The sequence below is a fragment of the Crotalus tigris genome, unplaced genomic scaffold (assembly GCF_016545835.1).
Source record: "Crotalus tigris isolate CLP2741 ecotype Arizona unplaced genomic scaffold, ASM1654583v1 scf7180000018085.976183, whole genome shotgun sequence".
Classification (NCBI taxonomy): Eukaryota; Metazoa; Chordata; class Lepidosauria; order Squamata; family Viperidae; genus Crotalus; species Crotalus tigris.
The window spans coordinates 724,248-738,419 of NW_024096816.1; the positions used below are offsets into that span (position 1 = coordinate 724,248).

The 14,172-nt window shown below is 37.0% G+C and overlaps 1 protein-coding gene across 2 annotated transcripts in view; it reads right to left on the reverse strand.

Moving 5' to 3' along the window:
• Positions 1–14,172, reverse strand: part of USP34 (ubiquitin specific peptidase 34) — a 149,377-nt gene that overhangs the window by 92,546 nt on the left and 42,659 nt on the right. For both annotated transcript variants that reach the window (XM_039347569.1, XM_039347568.1), the window contains exons 6-15: positions 12,777–12,844; positions 11,463–11,655; positions 8,959–9,020; positions 8,465–8,546; positions 8,288–8,380; positions 3,520–3,645; positions 3,027–3,156; positions 2,371–2,406; positions 1,393–1,523; positions 127–755 (exon numbers count right to left, since the gene is read on the reverse strand). In XM_039347569.1, coding sequence (XP_039203503.1) covers positions 127–755; positions 1,393–1,523; positions 2,371–2,406; positions 3,027–3,156; positions 3,520–3,645; positions 8,288–8,380; positions 8,465–8,546; positions 8,959–9,020; positions 11,463–11,655; positions 12,777–12,844 — 1,550 coding nt within the window. The remainder of the gene's footprint in view (positions 1–126; positions 756–1,392; positions 1,524–2,370; positions 2,407–3,026; positions 3,157–3,519; positions 3,646–8,287; positions 8,381–8,464; positions 8,547–8,958; positions 9,021–11,462; positions 11,656–12,776; positions 12,845–14,172) is intronic.

The window sequence follows — 14,172 nt, forward strand, 5'->3', positions numbered from 1 at the left end:
AAATTTAAATGTGATTATTTTGCTTAATATATTCATGTCAAAGAATTAAGTATTTCAAGATATACTATTCAGCTGCAAATTCAAACTTTGCTTTTGCAAAAAATGTAGACACCAAAAATAACTTACCCTTCGTGATGATGGTGATGGTGGTGGTGGTGATGGTGGTGGTGGTGATGGTGTTGTGGCCCAATAAACTGTCGACAGTTAAATAATTCATTTCCAATTGCTTCCCCAAGAAAGTCCCCTGTGTGTGTGATACAGGAATCTTGAGAGCCCTGTGATATATGAGCAGTACTCATTTCACCAGTTATGTCATGATCAGTATTCTCTGAGTGTGAGCAAGGATCTAGCATTCTAATTCTATTATCAACTGATGGAACATTTTCACTATTAAAAACATGGCTATTCCCAGATCCATTGCTTACACCATTCCTATCTGTTGTTTCCTGTGCATCACCCAAGCAAATGCCAGACTGAGATTCTATTTTTCGGTTTCGCAAATCTACATTCCGACTAGTTTTTGGGGAATTGTGACTCTGGTCTTCATCTTCTTCCTCTTCCTCTTCCTTGAGAGCTTCAATATCTGCTATGTCTTCTGACTGCACTTCACTGCCTGGGCTTCCTGCAGATTGGCTTGCATGGCTAGAGTTTGCCTCATTGCTTGATCCATCACTGTGACCACTGCTGCTACCAGGCCCACTGCTACCATCTTCACCACTATTTGCAGTTTCATCAGAACTTCCCTGCATTGATTCCTAAAAAAAATAAATTAAAAGATACTAAATCTATATACTGAATCATTAGATAATCAGGAAAGGTCACATGTTGCTCAGAGATTATGCATTTTCCATCTTAAAGGAAACAACAGCATATAAATCAGTGATACATAAAACACACAATGATTTAAAGAACTTAAGGATGGCAAGATACATTTTGGTTAAAAACCCAAATTATGTCCGGCATCCTAGAACAGCATTTTGGAAGACCATATTTTCTGAAATGGCTGCTGCCAACCTGAAGATGGTGAGAGTGCTGAGAGAAGGACTCAAATGAAGCTTTCAAAACACAGGTAGCCAATTTCAAATCTAAATGCACTTTTCATTTGAATAATATAATTGTTAGCCTGAAATATTGATAAATTTCAAGAATATCTAAATAGTTTGGTTTACTAATTTGTTAATAAATATAGTATGATTTATAAACTAAAATGGCTTGCTTTACCCAACAGACTGAATATGGAGAAGAAATCAAATAATGATTCAGTGCAATGTATAAACTCAGCTATATAATTTGAACAAAAATACATATTTCATATTATCAAATTCTTTAATAATCTTTATTACTTTAATTAGCCTTTTGAACTTTTCATCATCGAAAAAATTATTATTGTACCTCTGTATCTGAAAGTCGCTGTTGGACATGCTTATTTCTACTAATCAGTTGTTCCTCCATTTCAATGTCACTTCCTCCACTCTGATGAGTATCGCTATTGTCACTGCTTTGAGGGCTTGCTGCAGGCGACCCTATTTCAGAAAAAAAAGTATGTTCAGAAAATGTTAATTTTAATATAGGTTCAGTTGTATTAAACCAGGAATCCCCAACCCTCAGGCCACAGACCAGTACTGCTCAGTGACCTATTAGGAATTGGGCTGCATAGCTGGAGGTGAGCAGGAGAAGCTTCATTTGTATTTGCAGCTTCTCCCCAGCATTAGCATCACCGCCTCAGCTCCACCAAGCAACTAAATTTCATATCTATCTTATCTATCTTATCTTCTATCTATCTATCTATCTATCTATCTATCTATCTATCTATCTATCTATCTATCTATCTATCTATCTATCTATCTATCTCCCTCCCTCCCTCCCTCCCTCCCTCCCTCAGCTCTTCAGGCTTTAGATTCTCATAGGAACGTGAACCCTACTGTAAACTGCGCTTATGCGAGGGATCTAGGTTGTGCGTTCCTCCTCCTCCCCCCAGTCCGTGGAAAAAAATTTTCTTCTACGAAACATGGTCCCTGGTGCCAAAAAAGGTTGGGGGGGCCTTTGTATTAATCCTCTGTAGTGTCAGCAAAATGTTGTTGTAGTTCTTGCTATAAACTTTTGATTAGCCCTGAAACTAGTCCAGCAGCTAGTAATATCAACAGCATAAGTGCAAGTTGACTTGGTGTTCTTGCTAAGGATAACAGAAAGTAAGAAACAATTATAGAATTATGTATGTGAAAGATCAAGGACTAGAAAGAGAATGCAGCCACTGCTTAAAATGTAACTTAGTCCATCTGCCATCTAAATGAAAGATGGATAAAATGAAAAATTATATAAAGGTTCCTTAATAAGATGATTCTGTCATAATGCTTTTCTGCAATAACTTACACGGTGATGGAGCTGCTCTTCGAAGCTCTTCTTCCTCTAAAAGGTGAAAAAAGTGGAAATAGAGCTGATTATATACTGCCAATAGTAACATAGAGATAGTCTTCAACTTATGATTATCCATCTATTCAAATTACAACAGTGCTGAAAAAAAAGTGATTTACAACCAGTCCTCACACTTAAAATCATTGCAGCATCTTTAGGGTCATGTGATTAAAATTTGGACACTTGGCAATCAGCATGCATTATGGCAACTGCAGCATCCCAGGTCATACAATCATCATTTGTGACCTTCCCAGCAAACCAGATTAACTTAACAACCATATGATTTAACGACTGTGCAATTCATTTCATGGTGTGTGACTCAACTGCAGTAAAAAGGTCATAACAACAGAGATTCTGGTCCCAATTAGAGTCATAAGTCAAGGAGTACCAGGTTCTGGTACTCCAATTAAGAATTAACTAACTTTTCTAGAGAGTGTTCTTTATTTTCTACCTGAAACTCTTATAAACAAAAATGAAATAAGAAACTTATGGTTAACTAAAAGAACCTGTTTTCTGTTTAGAAAATATATTAGTCTCTATAATAAACTCATCCATTAAACTTTAAATCTATTACTTATTCATTTATGATGCCCAGGAAACAAATGTGTACTCACCTTTCTTATTTCCCATGGGTAAGTTTGTACTAAGTAAAGATGCAAAAGAACTCTGTTTTGATAGTTGGGCCTTAGCTGCTAGAGCGTTATTCCACAATGCTTTAATGAGCATGGATGCCAAATATAAAGTCTGTAAAGGAATAATAAATTATAATGTCAAAAATGTACATTCTGTTATTCATAAATTGTAAATGTGTATGCTGTTATTCATAAATTCACAAATGCAACTCAAATGCAAATTATCTCTTGGGCTCAAATGAAATCTTCCTAATATAATTTTTTTTATTACAGAAAAAAATGACAAGAGATCATTTTAATCTAAGTACACCTATGCACATAAATGAATTTCCTCTCCCTCTCTTCAGAGCAAGGGCATCCAATTTATTCTATCAGCAATGCCAACTATTGTAATTTTGGTTAATTTTTAAAAAGACATATATAGAAAAAAAATTAGCCACAGAAAACAGATTGCTTTAAATTCATTTATTTCTACCTGTTCAGTATGTGCACTTGGATGGAGGATGGAAACTAAATTAAGAAGATGTCTGAGTGGCACAGGATCCAGGTTCTTGATCAATGAAGGAAACAAGTCATGTATATAGCGGCTACAATGCTTCAGCTTTAAAAAAAAAGAGAAAGACAACTTATTAAGAGAAATGGCTTTTTCCCTCCTAACAATTAGCTTTTATAAACAACTTGTTGTAGTTTATATATTTTAAGAATGAGAAAAACAATTCATGCACAAATCATTCCTTTACATGGAACAGAAATTTGGGGTGGGTTATGCCCAAACTGAAACATAATATTTTACCCAGATAAGGAAAGAAATAATAAGGCTGTTGTGTTCCAGATACTGACCAAAATGCAGTTGTTCCGAGCAGAAGTGTTTTGAGGGGACAATAAAAACAAGTTTCCTTGGAGACAATGTCTGAAGGACAGGAAAAGGAAGATGAGGAGTGGGCAGATCTGTGTTATATGCCACAGTTGGAGCAGCAACTGGGGGAAGGCAGGGAAGGGTGGGACAATGGAATGAGTAGAGTGGTGGGATAATGGATGCTGCAGTAAGGAACAGGTGCAGAGACCATGCAGCAGAGACCATGACAGCATCTGAAAAGTAAGTATCTTTACTTCTGATGGAGAAGAGACAGGGTTTGACTGAACTTTCAGAATACATAAGTATCAGGTTCAAAACACATTCCTGCATTTTATGAATACCCTGTCATACTTTTAGTTTTCCTTATTACCATGCTGTCTCTCCTAAAATATTTTGCAAAATTGTGATAACGAAAATAGAAACTACAAAATAATATCAAATCATAAAGGGCAATTAGAGAAGTGAAACATTTTTAAATAAATGGAGAAAGTAAATCTAAACTTAAATTAATTTAGCAATGAAATATCTAATTCAGAAAAGTAATTTACAATGCTGGCCACATGCTCATTGATTAGCATGAAAAAATGATATTTATTATTGAATTGTTTAAAATAAAAACAAAATCATGATTTTCTCAATATTAACTCATCACCATGTAATGACTTTGGTATGTTATATTTTTGCTTGTTTTTAAAGTGGTTGGGATCTTTAGGCAAAAAGTTGGTGAAAGATAAGCATTTGCACCCATAACTACTCATTTAATGACTACTCGAAGTTGCAATGGCACTGAAGAGTGACTTGTGACTGTTTTTCACACTTATGACAGTCGCAGCATCGCCATGATCATGTGATCAAAATTCAGACACTTGGCAACAAGCATGTATTTATAACAGATGCAGTATCCCAGAGTCATGTGATCACCATTTGTAACCTTCTAGCTGATTTATGACAAGCAAAGTCAATGGAGGAAGCCAGATTCGCTTAACAAACGCATGATTCGATTAATAACTGCAGTTATTTGCTTAACAACTGTGGCAAAAAAGTCATAAAATGTGGCGCAACTCATTTAACAACTGTCTTGCTTAGCAATTGAAATGTTGGGCTCCATTTTGGTCATAAATTGAAACTACTTGTACGATTTATTTATTTTTAAAATTTATAAGCCGCCCCACTCCCGGAGGACTCTGGGCGGCTAACAATAAAACACATAAAACATAACAAAACAAACAGTACAAGAAGTCATCCAGGGGTCAGATTTTATAAACCCCAGGCCTGCCGGAAAATCCAGGTCTTAAGCAGCTTACGGAAAACCAACAGGGTGGGAGCAGTCCTAATCTCCGGGGGGAGCTGGTTCCAAGACGTGGGCGCCATCACAAAGAAAGCCCTCCTCCGCAGCCCCGCCAAATGGCACTGCTTGGCCGACGGGACCTGAAGGAGGCACAGCCTGTGGGATCTAACCGGACGAAGGGAACTATGAGGTAGTAGGCGGTCTCGCAAATAGCCTGGCCCTGAGCCATATAGGGCTTTAAAGGTAATAACCAACACCTTGAATTGGACCCGGAGACCAATAGGCAACCAGTGCAGCTCACGGAGGATAGGTGTAACGTGGGTATATCGAGGAGCACCCACTATCACTCGCGCGGAAGCATTCTGGACCAACTGTAGTCTCTGAATACTTTTCAAGGGTAGCCCCATGTAGAGCGCGTTGTAGTAGTCCAGACCATGGCAACCAGCATAGTGGACTATGCAGTAGTCCAGACTACTAAACATAGTCCACTACTATGTTTAGTAGTAATCACAACTTCATGTATACAAGCTTTAACTACTAATCACAACTTCAAAAATACAAGCTTTAACTACTATTTACAAGGATTTGTTTAACATCTACTGAAAAATTAGACATTGTCACGTGGATTCAAACTCAAGTCAAAAGAGAGTTTACTTTTATCTTATAATATAAAAAGGGAACACAAAGTGAAACATTTTTATATACTTGGGAGATTGCTTTCCATTTTTTGGATACTAATCTTTGTAGTACCAATTCACTGAATGCCATGACATCTAATATTAATGAAGGTAAAACTTTTATTAAATAATAAATGAACCCCAGTATGCTATACAGGTGGTCTTTGACTTACCACAATTGATCCAAAATTTCTGTTCCTAAATGAGACAGAGCTTTCCCCATTTTATGACCTTTCTTGCCATAGTTACTAGGTGAATCACTGCAGTTAAGTTAGTAACATGATTGTTAAGGTGAATCTGGTTTCCCCATTGACTTTGCTTGTCAGAAGGTTGCATAAGGTGATCACATGATCCCCAAACACTGCAACTATTATAATTACATGCCAGTAGTCAAGCATTTGAAATTTGATCATGTGATCACTGGGATGCTGCAGAGGTTGTAAGTGTGAAAAATAGTCAAGTCGCTTTTTCTCGGTACCAATGCAATGTCAAGAGGTTGCTAAATGAATGGTTATAAATTGAGGATTACCTGTATTATATTTAAACTGCTTTGATATGAAAAATGCTTCAAAGTTTCTAGGAGCATATATGTTGAATAATAAGTAGTTAATATCCAACTGCTGCTTTTTCATGCTTCGTCAGAAAATTCCTTTCTTGTTTGAAGTTTACTCATTTAAATTTAGAGCAGTGGTTCTCAACCTTTTTAGTGCCGCGACCCCCAACTGGTCGTAAGTCGAGGACTACTCAACTGGTGCAGCACCGTTTGTAGAATGGGACTTTTGGCGGGCTCAGCAGGGCAGAGACAGCCTGGACAATTCCTATTGGCTTTTGAAAGCCAATAGAATTAGACTCTATTCAAGAGAGTCTATTCTATTGGCTTTCAAAAGCCAATAGAATAAAAGGGAGTAGCACAGCTAAGGAAAAGGGGGGAAAAATGGCAGACTGTGTTGTTTGGCGACCCCCGTGAAATGGTCGTTCGACCCCAAATGGGGTCCTGACCCACAGGTTGAGAACCACTGATTTAGAGGCTGCCCAATTCCAAGCAACTCTTGGTGGCTTCAAACAAGCAGAGAAATTAAATTAAATTGTCACGCATGCCAAAGAAAACAAACTCAACACATCAGAGGGGAGAGACCTATTGCCTGAACACTAGATTTGATACCATTTGATCTCTATATGTCTTAATTCAAAGTAGCTTGTTCATGAGGGAATTGAAGGGGAACACATCAAATTTGCAGATACACCAAACTGGCAGGAGTAGCCAACACCCCAGAAGACAAACTCAGGATCCAAAAAGATCTTGACAAACTTGAACAATGGGCCCTATCCAACAAAATGAATTTTAATATGGAGAAAAGCAAAGTTTTACATTTAGGCAGGAAAAATCAAAGGTACTGGGCAAGACCTGGCTTAAAAACAGTAACTGTGAGAGGGACCTTGGAGTCCTAGTGGACAATCACTTGACTATGAGCCAGCAGTTTGCAGCAGCAGCCAAAAAAGCTAATACAATCCTGGGTTGTATAAATAGAGGCATAGAATCAAGCTCACGCAAAATATTAGTACCGCTTTATAAAACCCTAGCAAGACCACACCTGGAATATACAGCCAATTTTGGTCACCATATCACAAAAAAGATGTTGAGAGTTTGGAAAAAATACAGAGAAGAGCAACTAAAATGATCAAAGGCCTGGAGACTAAAACGTAAGAAGAATAGCTGCAGGCTTTGAGTCTGGCTAGTCTGAAGAAAAGAAGAAATAGGGGAGACATGATAGCAGTATTCCAGCACTTAAAGGGCTGCCACAAAGAAGAGGGGGTCACATTATTCATCGAAGCACCAGAGAGCAGGACAAGAAACAATGGTTGGAAACTGAACAAAGAGAGAAGCAACCTAGAAATAAGGAGAAACTTTCTGACAGTGAGGACAATTAACAAGTGGAACAGCTTGCTTCCAGAAATCGTGGGCGCTCCATCACTGGAGATTTTTAAGAAGAGGCTAAATAATTACTTAGACTGAGATGGTATAGGTTGGCCTGCTAGAGTGGGGGCCTGGATTAGAAGACCTCTAAGGTCCCTTCTAGCTCTGTTCCATTCCATTCCATTCTATGACAAAAATCCCAAAACAATAAATAGTATCTACAATAATACACATAAGCATGTACGCTTATATTTAAGAAACACATCTAATTCAGATACAATTAAAATCATAATTTAGTGCTATGGCAACAAGCTGCAAACACAAGGCTTTTGCAGCTCTAAAAATCTTTCAGGTTTAAAAGAAGGGATTTATTGTATACCTGCCATATTGAATAAATGCATTTTCCATTCCATCTAAACCCAAGCCTTTCCATATTTTAATTTTATTAGCATAGTAGTATTTTGCCAGAGACCACTTTTTGGCACACCTTCTTAAGTAAGGGCATACCTGTGCTGCAGCCCATATGCAGTCTATATGCTGAGTACTAAGCCGGCCTTCAGCAGCAAGAAAATTAAGAATCACTTGGCACTGTTTAATGATCTGGAAAATATTAAATCAACATTAAACCATTAACACTTAAACTTTGTGATAAAGAGACACAAACCTGCTTTATATGAAACATACCTCAATATGCAAATTTGGTCCAAAAATATGTTCCACTACATTGTTATTGATTAGCCAATCTGCAAGTTCTTTAGCAATGGATCTATATAAGAGGGAGAAAACATAAGAAGGTAATTGCAGAACTTCCATTAACGTTTTATCAGACACATGCAATTTCTTTAGTCTGAGTGCTACGTAAGCCCTCTCCTATCAGCGTCTGGGATATATTCCATTTTCAGTTGGTGAAAATCAACAATTTTTTATGGGAAAGGATTTATATTTGAAAGATTGGAGAGAGAGCTCAACCTTCTAGAGAGGATTTGAGATTTTTTAATTAACATGTGTTAAAAATACAATGTGCATATAGAACTGTAAAATAATCTTCCTTTCTGCATTTGGCATGAAATGACTTCAAAATCACAGTTCACACAGAATTCTAATGAAATTTTAATGTTGACTGAAATGTAATTGGAGCTAAGTTAAATGAAAATATTCCAAAGTTAAAAGATACTCACGTTTCTGTATCTGAAACCAAGGATTCATTGTTACACACATCATTGAAAGTATGAAGTTGATTCTACAAGTAGGAAAAAACACTTTAAATTTATAAATGCCAAAAGGATACAATTGACATTTGACATCATTCAAAAATTGACTAATCAAAGTAGCTCAATTTCTATAATAAAAATATTAAAGAAATACATTTTAGACAATAAAGAACAGCAAGTTAATCAAGATAGATTCTTCATTAACATCTTCTGAAAAAGTTATTTTCCTTTTATAATTAAAATACACAAAGAACTGAACATTCTGATATACTAACTGCTACACTGATACTTTCATATTAAATTTCATTAATAATTGCAAGTTTTTACCTTGATCATTACAACCATTTGTATTTTATCCTCTATTAAAATATCCATTTATTTTATAAACAAAAATGCCTGTGAACATGTAAAAGAATGGATTATGTGGCTGTAGCTTCCTGCATGCAAACAGAGTCTCTGAAATTTGGCTCATGATATATGGTTTTAAACTGTTTTGCAAAATGTTTTTTAAAACTTGATTAAACTGCATGGGTTATGACAATATCTGAATTCAGTTACAAAACCACATACATTTTACTACCAATTTTGTTTAAAACCAGATTTACTCTCCCTCTCCTTAAAACTATAAGTTTAGTACATACTGAAGAAACAGAGTAATTATTTCATTATGATTCTTCCCACAAATTTTGTGAAATTTGAGTATTGCATCAAATATCTGCCTTAATTTAATTTTGCTGTATTTATGACGATATTTCATCTTACTTCCAAATACCCCTTATTGCCATTTTTGTGGGTTTGTGTGATAAAAATGCCCTTTGATCATTTTGATTCCATTGAATTGTGTGAAATTTAATTTGTTCACATTATCATGAGCCAAAGTATAGTATATATCAATGGTGGCGAACCTATGGCACGTGTGTCAGAGGCGGCATTCAGAGCCCTCTCTGTGGGCACGCGTGCTGTCGCCCCAGCCCCACCTCCCATCACAGCCCCCTCATCAGCAGCCCCCCTGGAGGAGAGTCGTCCCCAGGCTCGGCCTGCATGGAGTAGTTGGGCAGCTGGGACAAGACTCTGCCCTCATGCCCCTTTGTCTGCAGAAGCTCCTGCGGGGCACAGGCAGAAGGCATGGCTGCCATGGCACTGCAGGGCTGCCTGGGCGATCTGCTGTAGCAGGCAGTGGAGGCAGTGGGTGGCCCTGCAGGCAGGCGGGGTGGGGCGTGGGCAGGGCGGTTTTGGGGCACTCAGTCTCTAAAAAGTTCGCCATCACTGGTATATATATATTCAAATAGTTCTAAGCAATGATAGTTTAAATACATCATTTTCTCTAGTATCTGCTATTGCCTCCTTTGGCAGAAACCAGCTCAGGTTGGCATTTCTTGTAACTGCCTACAAGCCTATGATATTGTCTGGAAGAAACTTTTCCCCACTCCTTCATGTAGAATTTTTCAACTGGCAAGACAAGAAGTAATGGATGGAAACTTATCAAAGAGAGATCCAACCTAGAACTAAGGAAAAATTTCCTGACAATGAGAACAATTAATCAGTGGAATGGCTTGCTTTCACAAGTTGTGGGTGCTCCATTACTAGAGGTTTTTAAGAAGGGATTGGGCAGCCATTTGTCTGGAATGATATAGGTGCTTGGGCAGGGTATTGAACTAGAAGACTTCCTAGGTCCCTTCTAGCACTGTTATTATTCTCTTTGATGAGTTTCTTTCATGTACAGGCTGCCTTAAATCACCTCACAGCGTCTCATTGGGATTCAGATCTGGACTTTGACTTAGCCATTCTAGAATACTTCATTTCATTTCTTTTCTTTTCAGCTATTCCTTGATGGGTTTATTGGAAGGTCATATCTCCATATGAGTCCTAGGTTGTACAACCCATTCTCTCATTTCAATAACCTACCATCTTATTCTGCTGTGTGTGGAGGGCAAATCCTACTTAAGCAGTAAAATTATAACTTTTGAAGGAAAGAAAAATACAGATAATCCTCAACTTACAAATAGTTTGTTTAGTGACCGTTCTAAGTTACAATGACACTGGAAAAAGTGACTTATAACTGTTTTTCATAATTACAACCACTGCAGTATCCTCATGCTCACATGATCAAAAGTCAGACGTTTGGCATCTGACACATTTTTATGACAATTGTACTGTCATAAATATGTCCTGGGGTCATGTGATCCCCTTTTGTGACCTTCTGACAAGCGAAATCAATGGGGAAAGTCAGATTCATTTAACAACAATGTTACTAACTTAACAACTTCAGTGTTCATTTTACAACTGTGGCAAGAAAAGTCATAAAATAAGCGAAAACTCACTTAACAAATGTCTTGCTTAGCAACAAAATTTTGGGCTCAATTGTGGTCATAAGTTAAGGAGTACCTGTATTGCCTCAGAATAGTTTTACATATACTTATTTGCTTATATATCTATATGTCTATATATATATATATTCAAAAGCTTCTTACTGTAATTTGACTAAGTCCAGCCAATCTCATGGTTAAGGTTGGTGACATAAAGTATTTAAAAGCAAGATCAAGACTCTCTTTATCAAAACACAAGGCAGTATCTAATGGCTCTTTAACTGTGCTCCACATTAGATCTGCCATATTACGAGCTGCACTTTGTCTTAACTCCTGGTCCGACAGTTTGCATAAATACCTAAACAGAAATACAAGGAAGATCAAATTAATATTAACAAAACAAGTCAAATTAACTTTGCCAGTCATCATATTTTCTATCAAAAATATATAATTTTAAGAAACCTTAATAGCCCAATTGTAAGTCATAGGAAACCAGCCCACTCTTAAGTTAAATAAAAGTAAGTTTAAGTGTAATTTCATTTGAGATAAGACTCAGCTGAAAGCATTTGAGATAGTTTATCAAAAACATGTGAAAATCCATGTGACTTCTGACAATAATTTTATATAATTTTTAATTTCTTACATCTGTACGTTATCTACCATATATACCATTATTCCATTTTCCCCCCTTAGAATTAGAGTGGTAGAAGTAATTTGATTTTATTTAGGTTCAAGCAGGATTTAATTTTCTGTTCAACGGGTGCTTGAATCCAGATTTTCTCTATCTATTGCACAATGGCTTTCAGATACAAGAATCAGAAATAAAATCTAAATTTCACATTCTGGAATAGCCTCTCCAACCTAGCATTTCATGATTATACTGCCAAAATATTTTCCTGCAATTGCAGCTCAATACATGTAGTGGATACTAGATTACAAAGGATAAGGCTGATCTCTACAGCTATAGCTTGATGCCAAATGATTACAAATTCAACTGATACAGAGGTCAAGAGGGGATAGTTCACCTTCTCATTCCAAAATTTTATTTCTGTTCAGTTTGAAAGCGTCTATCATAATCACCAAATGTTTTTCAGGAAGCAAAACTTTAAAAAAAATGTCCAGTGTAATTATTGATTTCTTAAATAATAAAGCTAAGCATCCAGAATGCAAGTGAGGGTAATTATGGGTAGAGCAAGGTATGCTTATATAAGCTGAACTGGCTTCCCAATATGCTTCTGAGTATATTTTATGGTGCTGGTTATCTAATAAAGCCCTTCATGGTACAGCAGTGAATTACATGGGCTTATCTCCAACTGATTCTTTCCATCGTGCACATCTGACAGAGTAGACATGCTCTGGATACCTTCTATAAGGTAAGTTCAAACAATACCATACAGTGGCTAGTAAATTTCAATAAACAAAGAGGTTATAATTTTATATAAATAAATTCCAGGAATCAGAAATATCTGCAAAAAGTACCTGATGACATAGGTCCTAAAAGGTATAATGTGTTGCATGACAGCAGGGATGTGCAGCCATATTCTGATCTATGCAAAAATACAAAAATTGAACAACTTAAACTGAAATGTCTTACAGCAACAAAAAAGACACATATATTTGCCAACTAGAATGAGGAAGATTTTTTCTTTCCTGTAATACAGTGGTCTCCAGCTTTTCTGGCTTGGTGGCTGAGCGGGGGGGGGGGGGATGGTTCTGTATGAGTGGTAGCTGTGTGTGCAAGTGCACGCAACTCCATTTGCACAAGTGGCAAAAGGTGTGTGTGTCTGCTGCTCACACAAATGAAGCTCTGCATATGAGCATGAGCGCCCGCTAGTGGATTTGGCATGCGCTCATCTGCTATCTGTGCGGCTTGGGGTGAAGAACACTACAAAAAAAAGCTGTTTGTCACAGCTTTCAAAGACATAAAGAATTAAAGTTAATTCTAATTAGCCGAAGTGGCGCAGCAGTTAGAGTGCAGTACTGCAGGCCACTTTAGCTGACTGTGTTCAGCAGGTCAGCGGTTCAAATCTCACCGGCTCAAGGTTGACTCAGCCTTCCATCCTTCCGGGGTAGGTAAAATGAGGACCCAGATTGTTGGGGGCAATGTAAATATATATACATTGCTTACTGGTGTACACCGCTTAGAGAGTGCTTGCACTTAAAGCGGTATATAAGCCTCATAAATAAATAAATAAATAAATAAATTGATGTGAGATAGAATTCCTAAATCAGATTTCTCCAATCTTGCATCTTTCAGATATGGATTACATTCCCTTCATCTGCATAACCTCCATAGTGGGCCATAGCTCAACCTCTGGGGAACACGGTCATAAAGGAAGTAGAGAAACTCTTTTCTTAAAAACATATTGATACCTTTTCCATTAGCACCACTTATATGAAACCTTGCACTGGATTCTCATATAAAAAAAAAATCATGACAAATTGAAATGAAAAAGGAAAGTATATAAGAATCAGTTAACAATAATTTTTTAAGAAGAGACTGGACAGCCATTTGTCTGAAATAGTATAGAGTTTCCTGCCTGAACAGGGGGTTGGACTAGATGACCTCCAAGATCCCTTCCAACTTTACTACTACTACTAATACTACTACTACTACTACTACTACTACTACTACTACTACTACTATTAAACTCATATTTTATCTATTCCATTCAAATGTATAAAATATGAATTAGTTCATGGCAGAAATAATGAAGAGTCATGCCTGGAATTTTGGTTTCTATTAAATAACTACAGAGAGAAGAATATGAGTTGTTATAAATATGAAATGATGATGATGATGATGATGTTGGAAGGGACCTTGGAGGTCATCTAGTACAACCCCCTGCTCAGGCAGGAAACCCTATACCACAGG